The sequence below is a fragment of the Meles meles genome, chromosome 7 (genome assembly GCF_922984935.1).
Source record: "Meles meles chromosome 7, mMelMel3.1 paternal haplotype, whole genome shotgun sequence".
Classification (NCBI taxonomy): Eukaryota; Metazoa; Chordata; class Mammalia; order Carnivora; family Mustelidae; genus Meles; species Meles meles.
In genome coordinates this window covers 110,842,026-110,867,540 of record NC_060072.1, presented here as the reverse complement: position 1 = coordinate 110,867,540, position 25,515 = coordinate 110,842,026, and the positions used below count along the sequence as shown (strand labels likewise).

Below are 25,515 nucleotides of genomic sequence, written 5' to 3'. Positions count from 1 at the left end.
CTAAGCCTAGCTCTTGAGGAGCTGGTGACCAAGGACATGCGGATAGTCACCAAGTAATGTAAAGCAAGGAGTGTGTGGAGAAGAGGGGGAGAGCAGGAGTGGGGCGGAGGGGAAGGGGGACGAGGGAAGAAGAGGGCAGGCACGCACTTTTCACTAAGCTTCACCCTGAAGGGAAGAGCTAGGGAACATTCTCTGACAGCACTCACTGAGCAATGGTCAAAGAGGTACATTTGTCATCTGTGCAAAAAGGAGCTTAGCTTAGATACTAGGCTCTTTCCTTTTAGTTCCCTGTTCTTTTTCCTTCCCATTCCCCCCATTCCCCCAAGACCACCACACTCATATATCGATACTTTTAAATAGATGTAGAATTGTAGCAGAGGAGATCTGAGTCATATTTTAGAAAGAACGAATTTAATCCCTTCATAATCTAGGTATAGTCTAACTTTTCCCCAGCCTCATCTCCTTCTGCTCCTTTTTCTCTTCCCTTACCTCCAACCCTACAACCCTTACCCTCCCTTATTCCTGACCCTAAGACCCTCACTGTGGCAGTTTTAAAACACGTCTGCAAATTTTTGACCCTTCTGTCACTGAGAGGTAGAGTCTGTCTCTTCCCACTGAGGATGGGTCAAACTTGGAGACTAGCTAACTAACAGAATACAATTGAGATGATGCTCTGGGACTTCCACAGCAGACCCTAAAAGTCAATACAATAGCCACTCAATTCTCTGAGACTTCTAATTCCTGGAGGCCAGCCACCATGCTGGGAGAAACCCCAAGCAGCCCATTAAGAAGTTGGAGCAGGCCATGTGGAGGAAAACTGAGTCCCCTAGCCCTCAGCGCCAGCTGAGTTCCTCGCCAACAGCCAAGCATCAACTTGCTGGATGGTCCAAGTGAAGCACCCCGGAAGTGGATCCTCCAGTCCCATTAAGCTGTTCCCGTGGACACGGCATGAAGAGCCTTCCTTCCCTGCTGGGCTCTGCCCAAAATACACCCTCAACGACTAAAGAAAATACTGCTTTTATTTTAAGCCAGTAGGTGTAACTTAGTATATGAATAACTGATATTCTCACAATAGAACCTGCCCGTGGTTTCCTTCTTTTGTTCCTTCTGTTTCTTGTATGCTATCGGTTCCTTATAACCATTGAGGAGTCTCCGATTGATAAACTCCTAGTCACCAGTTCAAGCCCAGTTCAGATGCTTCTTCCACTGGGATGGTTTCCTGTCCAACTTCCCTCCTTCTTCTTCCCACCGTAAGGAAGAAAGAATGGTCCCTCTACCAAGTTGCCCAATACCTCACTTATGCCTCATGGAACTTAACTCCCTTTTAGCTGAGAGTTCTTTTGAGATCGGCCTTCCTGTATGGACTCCAAGTGTCTATCTCCAGAACCATGTCCAACCTTCATGCCCACTCTGTGTATCCCATCTCCAGGGCTTGGTGAGGGGCCGAGACCAAGAAGATGCCCTAGGAAAGTGAGTCAGGTTGAATTAAATTGTGAAGGGTTTGACGTGAAAGACTGACCAAGAGAAAGTTGAAATACTCTTTCCCTCATGGCCCTTTAAAATAAAGCCACAATGTACATTACCCCCTAGCTGGCGGGAGGGTAGGTAGGGAAGCTCCATCCTGGCCTACAGCTAAGGGATAAGCCCCAAAAGTTTCTGAGTTTCAAAGATCTATCTTTTTTTTTAAGATTTTATTTATTGATTTGACAGAAAGGGAGATCACAAGTAGGCAGAGAGGCAGGCAGAGAGAGAGAGGGGGAAGCAGGTTCCCCGCCAAGCAGAGAACCTGATTTGGGGCTCGATCCCAGGACCGTGGGATCATGACCTGAGCCAAAGCCAGAGGCTTAACCCACTGAGCCACCAGGTGCCCCTCAGAGATCTATCTTAAGGCCTGATCGTTCCCTTAGCTCTATGCTCGGGTCCCACACTTCATTTTATTACTGCTATGAAATCCCCTCTCTGAAGTTACTGGGGTCTTGACTCCTCTGCCTTCCCCCATGACCCCGGGCCCCACTGCAATCCCTAGTATCTCACAATATGCCACCATGTACCTCTGAGTCATGGTCCTCATGAGCAAAATGGGTCAGAGTTGACAGTGCATACAAAGCAGTATATTTCAGAGCTTTTTCAAAGGTGTTTGTCTCTGGACAGCTGGTTAGGCACCTGTAGGGTGAACTACCTTAGCAGGACTTTCAAAAGACATCACATCACTCATCATTGTAACATCAGCGTTTTCCTTTACGAGTACTTTGAGGTCTTCCCAAAACAAATCCGAAGGGCTGGGCGGGACTTGGGCCACTGCTGCGTCTGCAAAATGAGCAACATGAACACGGATAGAGCTTTCTAAGCAGCATCCATGTTTAGCACTTTGGAGGAAGTCAGTGCCTTCAACAAGCTGGTGCCAGAAAGTGGGGGAGGGGCCAGGTTCTGCGGGGTCAGAAGCTTGCAGATTTTGGGGGTGGTTATCTATAGGAGAAAAGGAATACATATTTTAAGTACAAAAATAGATATAAAAGTGAATGTTTAGAATGAAAAAATTCACTCCAAATCACACATTTTAAGAAGGTGATGAATACCACAAAAATCCTAAAACCTAGAAAATTACACATTCTTCTTATTTATTAATTGCCCCAGATGCCTGTGTAGTTAGTACTTTTTCTAAATTTGCAGTGATCTATAATCCGAAAAATATGCAAAACTCCTCCGAGATTAGGCATTCACAGGAACAATTCAAATGCATACAGAAATTGCTGCCACCTTATCCCAAACCAAATAATTGTGCAACCAGCTTACTCTGATGCCACAACATTGACTTATTGATGACTGCGTGTAGGAGTTTTGTCACTAGAACACTTGCTTCTTCAGGCATTTCCCTGCGTTGGCGGCAATGCCGCATGCCATTTTGCTGGAACCGCAGATTTCATCGGGACAAGACGCATCAGATACGCTGAGACGGGTTCCATGCACCCCAGAACTTTACCTGTGGTCCTCGGGTGGCACCATCACCAGACCAGACCCGCAGACACAAGCATCGCGATCACATTCAGTTCCATGTCATCCCCACCCGAAGAGAAGACAATGGAAGACCTGTTTATAATTACATTCAACATGAACGACTCCCTGCACACAAGAGAACCGTTCGGGCCAGGCTGATGAGAACCAAATCCTCTGTCTGGCAGTTGTACTTGTTTGATCTTTGGAAGAATCTGCCAGGCTGGCTTCGGGCTCAGTGCATTTCAAATCTTAGTTTTCCCTGCCCTCCCACATACTTGCAAGGGTGGGTGAGTGGGACGCTCACACGGTGTCAAACTTGGGCTGCACCTGCCCGCCCCGATGCAGTGATACTGAAGCTGGCAGGAATGACAGTGTTCCTGGAAGCCTGTCCTACACCCGCGGCTTGCAGATAACTCGTCTCTACAAGGAAGTGGCGCTGAGCTACAGAAATATATCCCTGCAAGCCCAAATTAAATGTTACCCCAATTCAACTTCCTCTTAGCCGGATCCCGCAAATGCCCAACTAACGGAAAATCAGACAGAGAAGTGGGAATGGAAAGAGATGGTGCTGTTAACCCCTGGTAGTTGGACGATCTTACTTTTGCAAGTAGTACAGAAACATTTGGGCAGAAGAAGGTGCTGCCCCTTCAGAGAGGGGCCCTGAGTCTTCCTCAGCTTCCCAGCAAATATGTCCTCGGCCTCGAACAAGGAGCCTTTGGGGGATGTGGGGGCTGTAGGATGGTGACATTATCAACAGTTTTGTCAAAAGGCAGCAGGCTTGGAGACATGAGTTCCAACTCTGTCCCCGAGCCTCTCTGTGCCTCGGAAACAGGGATGATGACACTGACCTCCCGGGAGGGCTGTCAGGCTTAAAACGTCAATCTGTGACATCTCTTAGTAAGTCAGAGCACTGGACAAATGTCCCCTGTTATTCTCAGACCAGCGTCATGGCATCTCCTCCCCTTGGGTCCAGAAGGAGCAAGTCTATAGGAACAGCTCTGCATCTTTAAAGTACGAGGTTGTGCTCTGACCCCTAAGGAAATGAACCGAGCCCTGTCTTCTGGAATCAGGATAATCCTGCTGAGGTCGCTTAGGCCACCTCCTCCTCCCTGCTGTCAGGCAGGGGATTATAGGAGAGGCCTGTGGATTAACGGGTTCATTTTGTCATAACCACCCCCCCTCCCCAGACCATCAGCCCCTCCTGGAGCCTGCTGGTCAAGCCAGGCGGCTCCTCTGTGCACCATTCTCTGCAGGGCAGAGAGAAGTCCTTGCCCCCGCCAAACACTGTAGCAAGACCAGACTGAAAGCTGGGTGACCCCAGGCTTGCCAGGACTCGGAAGGCAGAAGGCCTGGGAACGTCCCAAGTATCTGGGTGACAGGTGAACAGAGCTGGCAGTTGGAGGCCGTTCTCTTCTCTCCCTCCTTTCGCCCTGAGCCCTGCAGAGACACCATGCCAGGACTGCCCCGGTTCCATCCAGACACCAATGCCCCCCACCATGGGAGGCCCTGCTGCCCATGGCCAATGGCGCCAGCCTCTCTACGGAAGACCACGATCATGCTGGGCCTGCTGCTCTCCAGCACCTCCCTGCCCCCCACACGCGGGCAGGCCAAGATTCCTCTGGAAACGTAAGCATCAAGTTCCGCCCCCACCCCGTAGAATCCTCTGGCCTTGTCCTCCCTTCCTTCCTCCTGGAGAGTCAATCCTCTGCCCACCCTCTTAGCCTCTCTTGCCTCTCTCTGCCCACCTCTGGCCTCCCTTGGGACTCTCCCCTGGGGGCTTGCACTGCCCACCATCTCTTCCCCTCCCCTCTTCCCACCGGATTCCCATTCTGGAGCGGCACCTGCCACTCCAGGGACACCTGCCAGTTTCAGGCAGAAGTGATCACGATGGGAAGCAGCACAGCGGCTGGAGCACCTGCAGGCCAGAGGGATGCCCCTTCGGGGACAATCACTGAGATGAGTCCACTGGGAGTGGGGGCTTTGCTGGCTCAAAGTGATCATCGCAGCTCCCTAAGGATTTGTGAGGAAATTTGTGTTTCAACACTCTGAAAGAGTAAAGTGGTTCTAAACCAACAAAACAGCTCGTGCAGCCAGACGCTGAGCAAGACTGGACTTCTGTCGTCTTCGCCTTCCCTTCCTGCCTCCTTCCAGGTCCCCTTCTGCATCCTGTCAGTCAGACCAGCTCCAGGAAAGACTCTGTTATCAGTCAGTTACACTTTAGTATAAAGCTTAGTTGCTGGGAGTGTGTTTTACTGTCCCTTGCTTGCTCTGGCTGTCCTATTAAAGAAATGACCGAGATACGTGGGGACCGGAGCATTCTAGATGGCAGGGGCCACTTGTTGAGTCCATACCCAAGTCCAGCATGACAGCCACCAGAGCCAGCCGCCAGCCTCGCATCTGAACAGCAGTGGGAACCAGGAGGCCGAACAATGCACACATTTGTCAGGGGTGCATTTCAGCAGCACTGTTGATGTTGGGTAGTAGAGCCTCTACTGTTTCTAAGCCTGGCACAGTGCTGTGCCGTTGAGGACACAAGCTCAAGAGGTTAGGGTACCTCCCCACGGTCATGTGGGCAGTAAATGCAAGTGCCTGAATTTAAACTCAAGTCCGCTTTACCTGCGCTTTCCCCACTGCTGGGCTATATGAGGATCTGTTGCTGAGGAAGAGGTTAGGAGTAATTTTCCATCCCCAGAACACACAACAACTGACAGTAGAAGGAAACTCTGGGGATGGGCTGAGTGTTGAGTAAAGGTAGCTGGAATCCAGGTCTTGGTTGTAGAGAACCAAAGACTGGACCGTGTACATAGAAACCTCGACAGCTGGCCAAGATTACTTCCCTTTAAACACACCTGCGTCAGCACCTGCCCTCTCCCTTGGAGCCAGACCTCTGCCAGGCCTCTGGCACCAGCCCTCTTTCCTCTGCTGAATCTCCTTCTCAGTCTTGTGTATCCCAATGACACCACATCTCCCTCAAATCATGCTCTTCCTTCCCACTTGACCCTCAGCCTCCACCCACTGCCAGGCTCCTACTGCCCTTCCAAATCTGTTGCCACCAAGATCCCTAAAGATTTCCTCCCTGCCCAAACCACTAGACATCTCTGGCCTCCTCTCACTGAACTTCCTTCTCCTTGAGTCTTGATACCTCAACATTCATGACAATGAGCACTCCTGGGTCTCCTTGGGCACCTGAATGAAACTTCTGTCCTCCTCAAGCAATCCTTTCTGTCTGCCTGCCCCTGAGATTGTCAGGGTACCCCAGGGTTTGTCACCACCCACAGCTCTTCTCATGCTACACACTCTCCTTGAGTAAGTCCCTCTGCCTTCAGAATCTCAACTCCCCTCATGTGCTAATGACTCTCTCAGCCCTGCCCCTGCCTCTTAGACTGACATACGCATTGGCTATGGATAGCTCTTCCTGAAGATCATGTGACGTTTTAAATTCAAGTGTGTGTCTTTCAAGATATAATGCAATTGGTGCCTTCTGGAGTTGTGCAGTGCACAACCTGACCTATGGCACTCAGCATCCCTACAACAGGGAGGAATTTCCCATTCTACATATCCCGGAGCATTCTAGATTGCAGGGGGCCATTTACTCAGTCCATACCCGAGTCCAGCATGATAGGCCACCAGAGCCAGCTTCGCATCTGAACAGCAGTAGAGATCAGGAGGCCGAACATTTGTCACCTTCCACCCTCCCCAACTTGTCCTCCACCCTGATCTTTCTGATATTCTGAATTTTATCCAACAACATCAACTTGACCACCCAAGCTGGAAACCTGGAGTCATTTTTGACTCCTCCACGCTCTTCTCTACTGTCTATGTAGAAATCTCTTCTGAATCTCTTTGACAGGGTAAACTCTGCTGAACTTCTAACACTGACCTCAGATCCCATTTGTTCCAAGAAGCCTCTTGGTACCACCACTACTCCTCTCCAAGCTTTGTTGGTGCCCCTTCACCTTCATGCATGCATCACACTATCTGTATGTGGAGGGGTATCCCTCTTCACTGAGGGTGTTACAAAGGTGAGGACTATGATGAAGTCCCAGCACTGTGTACGATGGCTGGCACATAGTAGGACCTCAATAATTATTGGTTGAGTGAGAGCATGAAGGCACCCTTGACAGGATTGTGTGGACAAGTTCATTTGGCTCCATCTGGAGACGCTCAGATGAGGTCCTATGTACTCGTCGCAGGACACCCTCAGCCTGCCCAGGCGGGATCTTGGTGCGTTTCCAGGGACGGATGGGAGGTCAGGGCTTCTCCATGAGGCTGCCTGCACCCCGGATGTGGGGTGGCCTCCTCACACCCTCCCTGCCTGGCCTGCTCTCACCTGCACAGAAGCAGCTCGGAGCGTCTTCCTCTGCCCCAGCTTCATGTTCCCCTCTGCAGTTTCAATAGAGGATTTGGTGACTGGTAGTGACCTGGAACAGGGAACCCTAGAAGGCATGGCCCACAGAGAAGCTATAGTGGTGCCAAACAGCTCCCGTTTCCATCCTCAGGGTCCTCCCCATCCGGGCCTAGACCCATCCACAGCCTCTTCCCCTTCTCTCCTCTCCATTCTCCACTCACAGAGAAGAACTCTTGGCAGCTTGGGGTCAGACTGTGCTTCCCAGCTGGTCTGCCCTGCCCCCCTCAGGGCAGCTGCAGATCTCCCAAAGGGTTCTCTTGGTTTCCTGCCCCAACCAGGAGGGAGGGTAGCTCTTTGTGTATGTTTCTGGGTGTAGGTCGGTGTGTACGCCCACCCAGGTATATATATGTGAAACTCTATGTATTATATACGTCTCTGAGTGTGTGTCAGTGGGTGTCTGTGTGTGCATACAGTTGTTTTCTATGTGCGTGTGTGTGTGTCGCACCTGTGTCTGTGTGTGCACATGTATATACACACGCACTCCCATTGCCTGACAGAGTGAAGCTGTGGGCAGACACCTTCGGGCAGGACCTGTATAACACCGTGACCAAGTACTCAGGCTCTCTCTTGCTGCAGAAGGTCAGTAACCCCCTCCCGGGGAGCTCAAAGGGTGGTCAGAGGGCAGTCAGTCAGGGACTTCCTCCAGGTGGAGAAGCAGAGTCCTCTAATCCCCAAACATCCATGCTTTAAGGGGTCTTAGAGATCATCTAATCCATTCTCCTAGTTCTCAGATGAGGAAACTGAGGCCCAGGGAGGGAATGATTTGCCCAAGTCACAGAGCAAGTCAGTGACCAAGAGCAGAGGGTCAGTTCAGATCCCCCAGACGCTGACATCAGGATAGAATCGAATGGGCCAGAGATTTACCTGGGCAGTTCTGTGAAGAATAAAAGGGAGAGGGAGCAGGTGTAGACAGAGTGGGATACTGCCTTTACACCTTTGGGCGGGCACGGGGAGGACGGAGAAAGGGGTGAGCGCCTGCAGGGGCTGCTTGGGCCGGAGAAGTAGATGAGTGGACCTGCGGCCCTCTGCGGGGAAAACTTCCCTGACCTTCAGTTCTCAGGACCTCCAGCCATGCAGGGTGCTGGAGGACACCCACATGGGGCCTAGCTGAGGTCTAGCCCACGCCTGGCTCCCCAGCAGGAAGAGGGCCTTGATGGACAGGACGGTGCACCAGCTTCCCCTTGCCTTTATTTATTAATTACTTTATTGCAGATTGATACCGAGTCTGTCCTCTTACTAGATTATAAACAACGCCATTCTCTGATATTTATAACTCCCAGACCGGTTTTAATAATAGCCTGCCATTCTCTATTATTACCATTTGCTAAGAGCTTTATACTCACGATTTAATTCTCACCACAACTTCATAAAGTGAGTACGATCTTTGCCATTTCCTAAATGTTGCTAAAAGCAAATCTCAGGTTTTTATGCCAGAGTGCAGCCACACTGCCGCCCCTTCCTTGGGCCGCTGGGCGGGGCTGAAGGGAGTGGGCGGGGCCAGGGCGGGTACCTACCTCTCCCGTGCCCCCTGCAGGCCGCTGTAGCAATGAAAGCTCGGACCCACTTCCTCTCACGTGGCGCTTCCATCCAGCGAAGCGCCAGGTCGTTTGATGTTCTCATTTGTGCCCTCCAGCCCCGGGTGAGGCAGATGCAGCAATAATGACATGGCCATTTGGGGTAAAAGCATTTTAGAGCGTACTCTAAAGCCATCCAAATGTCACATCTTGTAGATGAGGAGGCTGAGTAACTCACGTGAGGTCACATGGTCCCAAGGTTGCCAAGGGATCATTAGACGTTAGTGACACACACACTAGGTGAGAGATTATCTCCTGCGAGCCCAAAGAGTAGATTTGAACCCAGCTCTCTTAACTCTCCTAGATTCTCCAGCAACTCCGGCAGCATGAACCCTTGTAACTGCTGCTGAGCTCTGCCCAGGCAGTGAGAATATAATTGACACTGTTGGGAGCAGGGGCACGCTGATACCTGGGGCATCAGGGAAAGATGAACTGCTCATAATCCCTACGAGCAGCCCCAGGGAGGCATCATGACTGCATAAAGAAGATGGAAATCTGGGAGACCTGGGCTATCCCAGGTCCTCCATTCAAGGGCTGTGTGACCTTGGTCAAATTTGTTGACCTCTCTGAGCCTCAGTCTACTTACTCCCTTTTAAGGTTATTAACCACAGAGTTAATGTCCAGAATTCCTGGGACAGAGAGAACTTTGGTAAGAGACAGCTATTAATGGTAGTGGGGGCAATTATACCAGAAGGCGAGGGTCTGTCCTTGCCTCCCCTTGAGTCAACAAGATTCCATAAGTGTGAATGCATTAGTTGAGAGGATGGAGGCTGCACGTAATCGTGTACAAGGCTACAGGTGTGCATCTCTCCCACTTCCTCCACACAGAAATACAAGGATGTGGAGCCCAGTCTGAGTATCTCGGAGGTGGACGGCTTAGAGCTGGTGAGGAAGTTCTCAGAGGATATGGAAGCCATGCTCCGAAGGAAAGTAGAGGCTGTCAAGGTATTCTAGGTTCTATGATTTGTGGAGGGGTTCTGCCCCAATCCCCATGACAACAAAATGACCCTCAATGTTGTGCTCCCTTTATCCTCTTTCCCACACCATCTTCTTCCTACCTTATGAGTGTCTGCTTTGTAGCCTCATGAGCCAAAAGATCCTTGTAAAGGAGAAAATGTTGGGAATCAAGGGAAGATAGGTAGGGGCTGGAATTTGAACTCTGCCTGAGGGAACCATGTCCAATACAATAGGATCAACTTACAGTGTCAAGAGGGGTTCTGCATCACAACCTCATATTCAGAGTCGGGCACAGAGCAAGTATAAAGTTTTCGGGGTCACTAGCTGATGAATGAATGGGTGGATGGATGGGTGGCCAATGGGTGGAAGGGGAGCTCAAAAAGCAAGCTCCTTCATCTCCTTTCCCTTTATCCTCTCCCTTTTTCTCCTCTCTCCATGCTCTCCTCTTCTGCATATCAACCCACACTTCATGGCACCCACATGCTCTGAGGGCCACCCAGACCCCAGAGGTACTTACAGTGCTGGGCCTCGTGTTCAGGTGATTCCCACATTGCGCATCCACTGAGCAGGAAGGACCTGCCCCAATATCTTTGGGGACCTGGCTAGGTGGAGAGACATGTTTCTGCTCCACCCAGCCAGAAATCTGGCCATCCAAGACCAGTCTTATCCCAGAAAGGACTCCCTTGGGGGAACCAGGAAAATGATGGAGCTAGGATGATAGATTGTGCAGGGGAGGCCGAGGGCAGGGGTTGGGGAGAGAGCAGACTGCAGCCTGCCCAGTGGACCTGCCTGGCTCCGCACCTCCCCATCAGAACCCACTTCCTGGGAAGCATCAGCGTCAGAGTCGCTGGGGCCTTCTTTCCCACAAGTTACAATTTGCAGCCTCTTTTCCACAGCTTAGGGGAGAGGGATCATAGCATCAGAGACAATAACTTGGGGACTGGAGAGCCCACCCTGGACTAAGGCGGGAGGACACTGATCTCACAAACAGCCGACACGGGCAGTCTGCCTCCTTCTGTCTACAGTGCAGTTTGAAACCCCTCTCTGGGCATAGACATTGGCACCCCTTTGGGTACTGGTCCTTGTGCTAGAACAAAGGTAATTCTGCTGCACTCCCAGAGGCAAGGGCTCTGGATGCTCTGGGGCTCCAGTTGCACTGTCTTTCCCATGACTCCCACTGAGGAAACCAACCAAAAGAGTGCTTGCTTGGCTGATCTCCAAGCTCCAGGCCCCACTCCTGCCTGGGGGTTCCATGGGGGCCTCAGTCACAGGCCCTTCTACACAGCATCCGTCGGGAAATTTCCTGCAAAGCAGCGCTAAAATTATCTTTGCCCTGTGAATAATGCTTCAGTGAAAATGGGAGCATAGATATCTTCTAGATATTCTGATTTCAATCCCTTTAGCTATATACCCAGAAGTGGGACTGCTGGATTATAGGGTAGTTCTGTTTTAAGCTTTTGGGGAACCTTCATACTGTTTTCCATGTGGTGGTACCAATTTATATTCCCATTGACAGTGCAAGGGTTCCTTTTTCTCCACACCCTCACTTGTTACCTTACATCTTTCTAATAATAGTTGTCCATCCCCTACACACCTCCCCTCTGGTGACCACCAATTGTTCTCTATATTTAAGAGTCTGTTTTTTGGTTGGTGTCTTTTTCCTTTGTTTTGTTTCCGAAATTCCACATACGACTGGACTCATATGATATGTGTCTTTCTCTTACTTATTTCACTTGGAATTACAACGCCTAAGTCCATACATGTTGTTGCAAATGACAAGACTTCATTTTTTATTATGATTGAGTAATATTCTTTTATATATATATATATATATATATATATATATATACCACATCTTTTTCCATTCATATATCAATGAGCAAATGAGTTGTTTCTATATCTTGGCTATTGTAAGTAATGTTACAATAAATATAGGGAGGCATATATATTTTTGAATTAGTGTTTTTATTTTCTTTATGTAACACCCAGTAGTGGAATTACTGGATAATCCGGTACTTCTATTTTTAATTTTTTGAGGAACCTCCATATAATTTTCCATGGTGGTTGTACCAGTTTGCATTCCCACCAGCAGTGAACGAGGGTTCTTTTTTCTTCATATCTTCACCAACACTTGTTATTTCTTGTGTTTTTGAGTTTAGCCATTCTCACAGGTATAAAGAGATATCTCATTGTGGTTTTAGTCTGAACTTCCCTGATGATAAGTGATGTTGAGCATCTTTTAATGTGTCTGTTGGCCATCTGGATGTCTTCGTTAGAAAAATATCTAGTCAGGGGGGCCTGGGTGGTTCAGTCATTAAGCGTCTGCCTTTGGCTCAGGTCATGATCCCTGGGTCCTGGGATCGGGTCCACATCGGGCTCCCTTCTCAGCAGGAAGCCTGCTTCTCCCTTTCCCACTCCCCCTGCTTATGTTCTCTCTCTTGCTGTGTGTCAAATTGCTATTAATATCTCTTGCTATTACTGTCAAATAAATAAAATCTTTTTTAAAAAGAAAAGAAAAAAAATGTCTATTCAGTTCTTCTGCCCATTTTAATTGGATTATTCTGGGTTTTTTTTTTCTGTTGCATTGTATAAATTCTTTGTATATTTTGGATATTAACTCCTTATCAGATATATCATTTGCAGATATCTTCTCTTATTCAGCAGGTTGCTTTTTGTTTTGTTGGTTTCTTTCGTGTGCAAAAGCCTTTCATTTTGCTATAGTCCCAAAAGTTTAATTTCACTTTTGTTTTCCTTGCCAGAGGAGACAAATCTAGAAAAATGTTTCTATGGTCAGTGTCAGAGAAATTACTCCTTGTGTTTTTTCTAGGAATTTTGTAGTTTCAGGTCTCACATTTAGGTCTTTGATCCATTTTGAGTTTATTTTCCTGGACAGTGTAAGAAAGAAGTCCAGTTTCATTCTTCTGTATGTAGGTCTCCAATTTTCCCAACTGTAGGTTCACTCTGTTGATTGTTTCCTTTGGTGTGCAGAAGATTTCTGGTTTGATGCAGACAACAAAAGCAAAAACAGAAATGGGTGATACAATCTCATTTCTATTTTTGCTTTTATTCTCTGTATTTTTGATATCATATGCCCCCCACAAAAAGACCAGTGTCAAGAAGCTTTTTCTCTATGCTCTCTTCTAGTAATTTTATAATTTCAGGTCTTACATTTAGGTCTTTCATTTATTTTGAGTTGATTGTCTTTTCTTTTTTACATTTTATTTATTTTTTAAATTTTATTTTGTTTTTTCAGTGTTCCAAGATTCATTGTTTCTTTTGAGTTGATTTTCATATCTGGTGTGTAATAAAGGCCCAATTTAATTCTTCTACATGTTAATATTTAGTTTTCCTCACACCATTTATTGAAAAGACTTTTTTTTTTTTTTTTTTTTTTTGCCATTGTGTGCACTTAGCACCTTAAAGATCAGTTGATTGTAAAATGTATGGATTTCTTTCTGGGCTCCGTTCTGTTCTATTTGTCTATATGTCTGTTTTTGTGACAATACCAACTGCTTTGATTATTGTAGTTTTGTAATATATTTTGAAATTAGGAAAGTGTGATGTGAAATTAGCTTTGTTCTTCTTGCCCAAGATAGTTTTGACTACTCAAGGCCATCTGTGTTTCCATATAAATTTTATAATAGTTTTTTCTATTTCTGTAAAGAATGGCCTTGGAATTTTGGTAGGGATTGCATTGAGTTTATAGATCACTTGGGGTAGTTGGACATTTTTTTTGGTATTATCATTCCTATTTTATTTATTTTGTTATGTTAGTCACCACACAGTACATCATTAGTTTTTGGTGTAATGTTCCATGTTTCATTATTTGCATGTAACACCCAGTGCTCATCACAACACATGCCCTCCTTAATACCCACAACCACTACCCCATCCCCCACCCTCACCCCTCTGAAACCCTCAGTTTGATTCCCAGAGTCCATAGTCTCTCATGGTTTATCTCCCCCTCTGATTCCCTCTCCTTCAGTTTTACCTTCCTTCCCCTATTGTCCTCTGAGTTATTCTTTATATTCCACATATGAGTGAAACCATATGCTAATTGTCTTTCTCTGCTTGACTTACTTCAGGTAGCATAATGCCCTCCAGTTCCAGATGCAAATGTTAGGTATTTATCTTTTCTGTTGGCTGAGTAATATTCCATTATATATATGGACCATGTCTTCTTTATCCATTCATCTGTTGAAGGGGATCTCAGCTCCTTCCATAGTTTGACTATTGTGGACATTACTCTTATGAACATTGGGGTGTATGTGCCCCTTCTTTTCACTACATCTGTATCTTTGAGGTAAATACCCAATAATGCAATTGCTGGGTGGTAGGGTAGGTCTATTTTTAACTTTTTGAGGAATCTCCCTCCTGTTTTCTGAAGTGGTTGTACCAACTTGCATTCCTATCAACAGTGTAAGAGGGTTCCCCTTTCTCCACAATCTCACCAACATTTGTTATTTCCTGCCTTGTTAATTTTTGCCATCCTAACTGGTGTAAGATGGTATCTCAATGTGGTTTTTATTTGAATTTCCCTGATGGGAAATGATGTTGAATATTTTTTCATGTGTCTGTTAGCCATTTGTATGTCTTCTTTGAAGAAGTGTCTGTTCATGTCTTCTGCCCATTTTTTGACTTGATTATTTCTTTTTTGGGTGTTGAGTTTGAGAAGTTCTTTATAGATCTTAGATACCAACCCTTTATCTATAATGTCACTTGCAAATATCTTCTCCTATTCCATGGGTTGCTGTTAGTTTTATTGACTGTTTCCTTTGCTATGCAGAAGTTTTTATTTTGATGAAGTCCCAAAAGTTCACTTTTGCTTTTGTTTCCCTTACCTTTGGAGACGTGTCATGAAAGAAGTTGCTGTGGCCAATGGATAGTGTGGACATTTTAACAATATTAATTTTTAAAAGAATATTAATTCTTCCAATCCATGAAAAAGGATCTTCCTATTATCTGTGTCTCTTTTAATTTCCTTACTTCCCATGATGTTCTGTAATGCTGACATCTTTTCCTTTTTCTTTCTTTCTTCTTTTTTTTTTTTTTAGTTGTGGTAAATACACATAATACAAAAGTTACCAGTGGGGAACCTGGGTGGCTCAGTCAGTTAAGCACCCAACTCTTGGTTTAGGCTGAGATGATGATTTCAGGGTCATGAGATAAAAGCCTGGCTTTGGGCTCTGTGCTGGACATGGAGCCTGGTTAAGATTCTCTCTCCCTCTCCCTCTGTTCCTCTTCCCTTGCTCACACTCTCACATGCTCTCTCTCTAAAAATAAGATAAAATAAAATAAGTATTTAAGTTACAATTTTAACCATTTTTAAAGTGTACAGTTCAGTGGCATTAGATACACTCCATGCAACTATCATCACTATCTAGTTCCAGAACTTTTCATCACTCCCAAACAGAAACCCTGAACCCATTAAGCAGTCACTCCAATTTCCTTACCCCCCTGGTTCCTTGTAACCACTAATCTGCTTTCTGTCCATAGATTTTCCATTCTGGATATTTCACAAAGGTGGAGTTATACAATATGTAACCTTTTTATATCTGGAGTCTTTCACTTCATGTTTTTAAGGTTCATCCATGTCTTAACATATACCAGACCTCCATTTATTTTTATGGCTGAAAAATTTTCTACTTATGGGTATCCCCTATTTTGTTGGGATATTCATCATTTGATGAATATTTGGATTGTTTCTGTTTTTTGACTACTGAATATATGTATTTGTATGTATGTGTGTAGAATAGATACCTATGTGAATATATGTATATACATGTACACACATATTTTAATAGACTTTATTTTTTTATTTTTTAAAAGATATTATTTATTTCAGAGAGAGAGAGAGAGCATGTGTGCAAGTATCAGGGGGGGGAAGGGGTGCCAGATGGAGAAACAGACTCCCCTTGGAGCAGAGAGACCAATACGAGGCTCAATCCCAGGACTCTGGGATCATGATCTGGGCTGAAGGCAGACACTTAACCGACTGAGCCACCAGACACCCCCAGACTTTGTTTTGGAAGAAAATACAGAGTTCCCATATACCCTTGCCCCCACAAATACACAGTCTTCCCAGCTATCAGCACTTCCCACCAGAGTGGTACATTTGTTACAATTGATGAACCTATATTATCACATCATTATCAGCCAAAGTCCAGGTTTACATGAGGGCTCACTCTTGGTGTGGTACATTCTATGGGTTTTGACACATGCATCCAACATTATAGATCATGCAGAGTAGTTTCACTGCCCTAAAAAATCCTCTGTTTTCAGCCTATTTATCCTTCCCTCCCCCAAAACCTCTGGCTACCACTGATCTTTTTCCTTTCTCTATAGTTTTGCTTTTTCCAGAATGTCATGTAGTTGGAATGCAAGACGTAGCCTTTTCAGACTGGCTGCTTTCATTGAGTAATATGCATTAGGTTTTGGCCATTGTGAGTAGAGCTGCTATAAACAATTGTGCTCAAGTTAGTGTTTGAGTAGCTCTTTTCAGTTCTCTTGGGTAAATTCTTAGCAGGAGAAATTACTGAAGACCTGCTGGACTTGTTTTGCCCATTCATTCTCCCTTTTGTGTTCCCATCCTGCAGAATCTGGTAGAGGCTGCTGAGGAAGCTGACCTGAACCATGAATTCAATGAGTCTCTGGTGGTGAGTCCGCCTGCTCCCAGAGCTGCTGCTGGGAGAATATAATGACTAATGGCTGAACCACAACCAAGGGCCAGGGTCACCTGAGTACAAGATACGGAGGGGTGGGGAAGGGAGGTCCTACACTGTCTTTTGATGTGCATAGGATTTGTATGAACCTACAGTAGTAGTTTAATTCTGAAACGTTCTCTGGACTTTAAGAAGAGATTTATGGACCAGGGAGGAGAGATAGCTATCAAGACTTGGGGGGCAGGGGACAGAGCGGTAGTCCACCCATTCTGTAAACATTTATTGCCCAACCACAATGGGTTAGTCTCTGCAAAGAATAAAAATTCAAGAAACTCATAGACCAAATTACTCTAGCATATGGCATGTAACCAGCCCATGAGAGTTGGTAAACAGAGTTACAAGAATACAGAAGGGAAGGGGTGGAGGCTCAGATGCTTCTGCAGACAAGATGGCTTTAGGGCCAGCCTCAGGCTGAGGGGGATTTGAGCAGAAAAGGCATGGAGAAGCTGAAGGAAAAGAAAAGACACCGAAATTGGAAAACACAAGATTGCGGAAATTGTGAATGGTCAGCTCTGTGTGTCCAGGGGATGGTGAAGCGGAAAATGACTGTGGACAGATAGGAATCTGGCCTCAATTCAGCTCAGAATGGCACATGTTGAAGGATTTGAGCGAGGGAGGGACTCAGCGGGATCTGTGTCCCTTGCTGTCAGTGGTGTTGTGGTGTGGGGTGGGACATAGGGTGTCCTGAGGGGGCTGTTCAAGATCTGAACCAGGTGGGGTGCAGGGAGTGGGGAAGAGGCTCTGATTATGGCTCTAAGTGCAGTCATCCAAGTGTGGACCCCCCCAACACCGCATGGTAGAGCCAGAGATCACACTGCTGACTCCTCAGAAGGGCACTGGGGCCACAGGCTATTTCTTAAAGAGAAGCCTCCCCTCCTAGGACCCACTGTTCCAGGTCTCTAGGAGCTCCCCACACTGGAAAAAAAATGGTGGTGCCCGTGATGTTGCCTCTGTCTCTTTACCTCACCTTAGATCTGTGGCTGCTTGTCTCTGGCTCAGATCATGCTCTACAGAGTGGGGAACTGACACAATAATCTAGACGATTTACAACAAAAACCAAGTGAATCAACCATGTACTCCAATATCTGACTATGTATTGTCTGTCTGTGTGATGAAGATTATTGCCTGAGTTGTCCACGGCTGTTGCTGGAATAGACGCTGTCAGTCTGTCTGACCCTGTCTCCCACGTCTGAGTCCTCTGACCTGTGCCATTTGTTTTTCTCTCTCTCTTGTGTCCACACTGTCTGTCTGCTCATGCTTGTCTGCTCCTAGTTTGACTACTACAACTCTGTCCTGATCAACGAGAGGGATGAGAATGGCAATTACGTGGAGCTGGGGGCTGAGTTTATCCTTGAGTCCAACACACACTTCAGCAACCTGATGGTGAACACCTCCATCAGCAATGTGCAGCTGCCCACCAACGTGTACAACAAAGGTAGCTCCCCACCCCCACCTGGCACTCTCCCTGACAGCTTACACTGTGAGTTTTAATGCTATGCCTCCATTTTCCTGAGAAGCCCTGAAAGGTGTAAACTGAGTCTCCAACCTCTTTCACTGAGGAGAACAAGAAGAAGGGATTCTGCACCAGTCTGAACTGGGAGAAAGCTCAGTGTTCCTGGACTGGAGGGTGTCAGTGTGGCTTTCTGGGTGTGAGGTAGCAGGCAGCTGTGAACAGCATCACTGCAGCCTGTGTGTATGTGTGTTCAGTGGGTGAAGAACCCATCACTGTTGCTTGTTACTTAGTTTCCCTGGCAGCTCCTTCTATAATCTCTTCCTTTAGACCCAGACATTTTAAATGGAGTCTACATGTCCGAAGCCTTGAACCCTGTTTTTGTGGAGAACTTCCGGAGAGACCCAACACTGACCTGGCAATATTTTGGCAGCTCCACTGGATTCTTCAGGATCTATCCAGGTAGGGACATGGGAAGGCATCTCAGTGGCCTTTTCGGCTTTTCTTGGAATAAGGCAATAGAGGCATTGGAGACGGACCGTGGCACTCAGGCCCCCAGTGAATGAACTGCCCCCTCATCCAAAAGCATCTCCAAACCACACTTTGACACCCTTTATAACATGATACGCACATTTATAATAAATAGTTATTAAATAAATGAATCAATGACACCTTCAATCACCATCGTAACCAGCCCATAAATGCCCATTCTTGTCCCATGAAAAGCACTGTGGAAAATGCAAAAATAAGATAAAACAAGTCTTGATCCTAAGAAGTTTACATCCTAATTGGAGACATGGAGCATACTCGCTTGAAGTGCTCAACGACAATGTAAAAAGTGTCATAGGTTACTGTGTGATTAGTGGCCAACTAAATGGACCGCACGGGGAAAGCTCCCTTGTTCATCAATAAAAATAAGAAACAGAAATATCTACCACAACATTTGCATTTTACTCCAACCCATTTTTATATTTTTAGCACACTATCTGGAATGTCTTGAAGTTGCCCTGCATTTCTGAGACAGGAAAGCAGAAAAATCCTAAAGGATTTCTAGTGTTCCCAGGCTGGAAAAGCCAGTTCCTCTGCAGGACTACATGGGCATCTTAGAGCCCACAGGGTTCCTGTTGTTAGCATGCTCTTGTCTCGCTGCCCGAATCCACAACCAGTCAGTCACTGGTTCTTTTCTGCTCTCCTGAGCCTCGATGAGCAAGCTCATCCCCCTTCCATGTAACAGCCCTTCAAAGTGCTTGAAGTCAACTCACATGGCCATGGTGCCTTCTTCAGGGTAGAATTCCCGCAAGTATTTCTGCCACACCAGGACTTCCAGAGACATCAACTTGTGTGCAAATGACACTGTCCAGTTATAGTCTGCAAAGAAGGGGGCAATTTCTCACATCTACATCCACATTTATAGATAAATGTCAGCCCTCAGGTGGACAGTATTGGGTTGACCATAATCCTTGACCATGGTACACTGTTCCTATGAGCCCAGGCAGGCCCATTTCTATTTATTTTATTTTTAATTTGTTTAAAAGAGATGCTTGTATATACATGACCGATGCAAAAACTAGAATGTTACCAAACCTCTATCTACTTAATATGCTTCTCCTCTGATCTGCCCTTGGCCCCCCAACTTCCCTCCAATCCCACCCTCCCAATGACCAGGTAACAGCTATCCTGCACTTCAAACTTACTATCCATTTGAATTTTTTGGCCATCTTCTTAGTTATTTAGTCTTATCTCATATGTACACACACACACACACACATCTCCTCAAAAATGTATTGTTTTGTTTAGCTCATTTTTGAAATTTATTAAACTGGTTTTATGTATAGACTTTCAGAGCGTACTTTTTTATTTAGTATTATAATAGCAACATTCATCTGGGTTGTCACATATATCTGTACTTTGTCATTTTTGTTCCTGTATCACATTCTTGGGGGACAATATATCAGTTCATTCATCCTTCTGATCCTGTCTGGGTTGTTACAGTTTGTTTTTCTTCTGTTTTTTTCGTTTTGTTTTTTTTTTATTTTGGGTTCTTTTTTTTTTACTTTTAAGAACAGGGTTGCTATGAACATATCTTATGCATGTCCCCAGATTTATTATAAGAGCTGCTCTTGAGCATGTACCTAGGGATGGAACTCCTAGGTCCTAAGGTACAGGACTGTTCAGCCATGGCAAGAAAGTACAAAATTGTTTTCCAAAATGCTTGCACCAGTTATAATCCGACCAGCCATGAATAAAAAGTTCTGTTGATGCACATTTTCTCAAACCCCGGGTATTGTGAAATGTTAACCATTTTTGTTAACAACACTTTAGTACAAAATGGTATTTCACTGTGGTCTGACACTGTGTTTCTTCCATCGCTTAGGAAGTTGAGCATCTCTTTCTTCCTATGTCATTTGTTGTACGTTTTTCTTCTTCTGTGAAATGGCTACTATGTCTTCTGTCTGTTCCCTTTCCTAATGTTAACCTGTCTTTACAGTTTTATGAAAACCTAACTTGACCATAGCAAATTAGTTTTTTATGCATTGTTGGATTTAGTTTACTAGTATCTTTTTTTTTAAGATTTTATTTATTTATTTGACAGACAGAGATCACAAGTAGGCAGAGAGGCAGGCACAGAGAGAGGGGGAAGCAGGCTCCCTGCTGAGCAGAGACCCTCCCGCCCCGATGTGGGGCTCAATTCAAGGACCCTGAGATCGTGACCTGAGCTGAAGGCAGAGGCTTAACCCACTGAGCCACCCAGGTGCCCCTAGTTTACTAGCATCTTATTCAGGACTTTTTGAATAAAATGGTCTTGTAATTTCTTTTTCTGGTACTGTCTTTGTCTGGTTTTCAAAATTATACTAGCTTCATAGAATAAACTGGGAAATATTGCCTTTTTCTGGTTTTTGGAAGTCTTTAAATAAGTTAGAGTGATGTTTTCCTTGAAAGCTTGTTAGGATTCATCTATAAAACCATATAGGCTTGGGATGCCTGGGTGGTTCAGTTAGTTAAGTGTCTGCCTTTGGCTCAGGTCATGATCCCAGGGTCCTGGGATTGAATTCCACTTGGGCTCCCTGCTCAGTGGGAAGTCTGCTTCCCCCCCCCCTTACTCCCCCTGCTTGTGTTCTCTGTCACTGTGTCTCTCTTTGTCAAATAAATAAATAAAATGTTTTTTAAAAAAATATAAGCCTGATGTTTTCTTTGTGGGAAGATTTTAAATTACCACTTCAAGGAATTTATGCTTATGGGTCTAATAAAGGTTTCTATTCTTTCTTAATTTGGTAAAATACCTTTTCTAAGATTCCATCTATCTTGTCTGAGTTTTCAAAATTATTTTCAGGAAGCTATTATTCTATTATCTTTTTAATCTCTGCTGTATCTATAATTATTTCCTGTTCTTGTTTATAGTATTACTCATTTTTTTTTAAATCACTGTACCACTGGGTTCTCTGTTTTGTTAGTCTGTCTCAGGAATCATCTTTTGTCTTCATGGACTACTCTCTATGGCTTCTTTGTTCTCCATGTTACCTGTTTCAGTTCTAACTTTTAGTCCTCTTCTTTTTTTTAAGATTAATTAATTAATTAATTAATTTGACAGAGAGAGAGAGAGATCACAAGTAGGCAGAGAAGTAGGCAGAGAGGGGGAAGCAGGCTCCATGCTGAGCAGAGAGCCCGATGTGGGACTTGATCCCAGGACCCTGAGACCATGACCTGAGCTGAAGGCAGAGGCTTAATCCACCCAGGCTCCCCCTTAGCTCCTCTTCTCCCTTTCCTTTGATCTATCTGCTGTTCTTCTTTCCAACTTAATAAATTGTACACTTAGCTTTAACTTTTAGCCTTTCTTTGTTACTAAAGTAAAAGTTTTGGGGTTTTTAAAAGATTTTTATTTATTTATTTGACAGAGATCACAAGTAGGCAGAGAGGCAGACGCAGGGTCAGGGGGAGGCAGGCTTCCTGCTGAGCAGAGAACCCGATGTGGGGCTCAATCCCAGGACCCCAGGATCATGACCCGAGCTGAAGGCAGAGACTTTAACTCACTCAGCCACCTAGGTGCCCCTAAAGTAAACGTTCTTAATGAGACTTTGGACCTAGAAGCTCCACTTTTGCTGTCTCTCATTAGGAGTGGTTTCTAAATTTTTTAAATTATAGTAAAATATATATAACATAAAATTTATTGCCCTAACTTTTAAATTGGAATGATAATTTATATACCTATTATATTAGTTTCAGGCAGATAACATAGTGCTTCAATTTTTTTATACATTACAAAGTGTTCACCTCGAGAGCTCATTACCCTCTGTGACTGAACAATTATTACAGTATTATTGACTATATACCCTACGTTGTACATTACATCCCTGTGACTTATTTATGTTATAACTAGAAGTGTTTATCTCTTAATCCCCTTCACCTCCTTTGCCCATTTCCCAACCCCTCACCTCTGTCAACCACCAGTTTGTTCTCTGAATCTATGAGTCTGTTTCTGTTTTGTTTTGTCTGCTCATTTACTTAATTAGATTCCACACATACGGTATTTTTTTTGTCTGACTTATTCACTTAGCCTAATACTCTCTAGCTCCATCCATGTTATTGCAAATGGCAAGATTTCGTCGATTTTTTATGGCTGAATAATATTCCACTGTGTGTGTATAGATACAGATACAGATATAGATATAGATATAGATACAGATATAGATACAGATATCTCACATCTTCTTTATCCATTCATTTTTCAATGAACACTCATGTCGCTTCCATGTCTTGCTAGTATGTTAGTACTGCAGGAAACATAGGGCTGCATTTATCTTTTCAGATGAGTGATTTTATTTTCCTCAAACAAATATCCAGAAGTGGAATTGCTGGAATGTGTGGCAGTTCTATTTAATTTTTTTTAGTATCCTCCATACTGTTTTTGGTAAGGGCTGCACCAATTTACATTTCCATCAACAGTGCACAAGGACTCCTTTTCTCCTCATTCTTACCAGCACTTGTTATTTCTTGTCTTTTTGATAATAGCCATTCTGACAGGTGTGAGGTGATAATCTCACTGTGGCTTGATTTGCATTTCCCTGATGATGAGTGACACTGAGCATCGTTTCATGTGTTGGTTGACCATCTCCACATCTTCTTTAAAAAAATGTCTATTCGGATCCTCTGCACATTTTTTTAAAGATTTTATTTATTTATTTGACAGACAGAAATCACAAGTGGGCAGAGAGGCAAGCAGAGAGAGAGGGACGGGGAAGCAGGCTCTCTACTGAGCAGACAGCCTGATGTGGGGCTTGATCCCAGGACCCTGAGACCATGACCTGAGCCGAATGCAGAGGCTTTAACCCACTGAGCCACCCAGGTGCCCCCTCTGCCCATTTTTAATCAAGTTGTTTGCTTTTTTGTTTTGAGTTGTATGAGTTTTTTTTTAATGTATTTTGAATATCAACTCCTTCTTGTATGTATCATTTGCAAATATTTTCTCCCATTCATGTAGGTTGCCTTTTACTTTGTTGACAGATTCCTTTACTGCAATTTTTTTTTAGTTTGATGTAGTCCCATTTAATTTTTGCTTTTGTTGCCTTGCCTAAGGAGACCTAGGCAAAAAAGTATTGTAGGAGGATTCCCCTTTCTCCACATCCTCGCCAATACCTGTCGTTTCCTGACTGATTAATTTTAGCCATTCTGACTGGTGTGAGGTGGTAACTCACTGAGGTTTTGATTTGTATTTCCCTGATGCCAAGTAATGTGGAACACTTTTTCATGTGTCCATTGGCCATTCGGATGTCTTCTTTGCAGAAATGTCTGTTCAGGTCCTTTGCCCATTTCTTGATTGGACTTTTTGTTCTTTGGTGTTGAGTTTGATATGCTCTTTATAGATTTTGGATACTAGCTCTTTATCTGATATGTCATTTGCGAATATTTTCTCCCATTCTGTTGGTTGTATTTTGGTTTTGTTCACTGCTCCTTTGCTGTGCAAAAGCTTTGATCTTGATGAAATCCCAATAGTTCATTTTTGCCCTTGCATCCCTTACCTTTGGTGATGTTTCTAGGAAAAAGTTGCTGTGGCTAAGGTCAAAAAGGTTGCTGCCTGTGCTCTCTTCAATGATTTTGATGGATTCCTGTCTCACATTGAGGTGTTTCACCCATTTTGAGTCTATTTTTGTGTGTGGTGTAAGGAAATGGTCCAGTTGCATTCTTCTGCACATGGCTGTCCAATTTTCCCAACACCATTTGTTGAAGAGACTGTCTTTTTTCCATTGGACATTCTCTCCTGCTCTGAAGAAGATTAGTTGACCATAGAGTTGAGGGTCCATTTCTGGGCTCTCTATTCTGTTCCATTGATCTACATGTCTGTTTTTGTGCCAGTACTTTACTGTCTTGATGATTACAGCTTTGTAATAGAGCTTGAAGTATGAAATTGTGATGCTGCCAACTTTGGTTTTCTTTTTCAACCTTCCTCTGGCTATTTGTTGTCTTTTCTGATTCCATATAAATATTAGGATTATTTGTTTCATTTCTTTGAAAAAAGTTGATGGTATTTTGATAGAGATTGCTTTAAATGTGTACATTGCTCTAGGTAGCATAGACATTTTCACAATATTTGTTCTTCCAATCCAGGAGCATGGAATGTTTTTCCATGTCTTTGTATCTTCCTCAATTTCTTTCATGAGTACTCTACAGTTTTCTGAGTATAGGTTCTTTGTCTCTTTGGGTAGATTTATTCCTAGGTATCTTATGATTTGGGGTGCAGATGTAAATGGGATTGACTCCTTAATTTCTCTTTCTTCTGTCTTGTTGTTGGTGTATAGAAATGCAACTAACTTCTGTGCATTGATTTTATATCCTGACACTTTACTGAATTCCTGTATGAGTTCTAGCAGTTCTGGAGTGGAGTCTTTTGGGTTTTCCACATAAAGTATCACATCATCAGCAAAGAGTAAGAGTTTGACTTCTTCTTTGCCAATTCGGATGCCTTTTATTTCTTTTTGTTGTCTGATTACTGAGGCTAGGACTTCTAGTACTATGTTGAATAGCAGTGGTGATAGTGGACAGTCCTGCCATGTTGCTGAACTTAGGAGAAAAGCTCTCAGTTTCTCCCCATTGAGAATGATTTTCGCTGTGGGTTTTCATAGATGGCTTTTATGATATTGAGTGATACCCTCTATCCCTACCCTATGAAGAGTTTTGATCAAGAAAGGATGCTGTACTTTGTCAAATGCTTTTTCAGCATCTATTGAGAGTATCATATGGTTCTTGTTCTTTCTTTTATTAATGGGTTGTATCACATTGATTGATTTGCAGATGTTGAACCACCTTGCAGCCCAGGAATAAATCCCACTTGGTCATGGTGAATAATCCTTTTAATGTACTGTTGGATCCTATCGGTGGAATTTTTGCATTCATGTTCATCAGGGATATTGGTCTGTA

The 25,515-nt window shown here is 44.5% G+C and overlaps 1 protein-coding gene across 1 annotated transcript in view; it reads left to right on the top strand.

Moving 5' to 3' along the window:
- Positions 1 to 4,516: 4,516 nt before the first annotated feature.
- The window catches only part of CACNA2D4 (calcium voltage-gated channel auxiliary subunit alpha2delta 4), a 112,124-nt gene continuing 91,125 nt past the window's right edge, over positions 4,517 to 25,515 (top strand). The window contains exons 1-6 of the mRNA XM_046010644.1: positions 4,517 to 4,620; positions 7,900 to 7,981; positions 9,805 to 9,921; positions 16,530 to 16,589; positions 17,928 to 18,090; positions 18,436 to 18,567. Of these exons, the coding sequence (XP_045866600.1) occupies positions 4,517 to 4,620; positions 7,900 to 7,981; positions 9,805 to 9,921; positions 16,530 to 16,589; positions 17,928 to 18,090; positions 18,436 to 18,567 (658 nt within the window). The remainder of the gene's footprint in view (positions 4,621 to 7,899; positions 7,982 to 9,804; positions 9,922 to 16,529; positions 16,590 to 17,927; positions 18,091 to 18,435; positions 18,568 to 25,515) is intronic.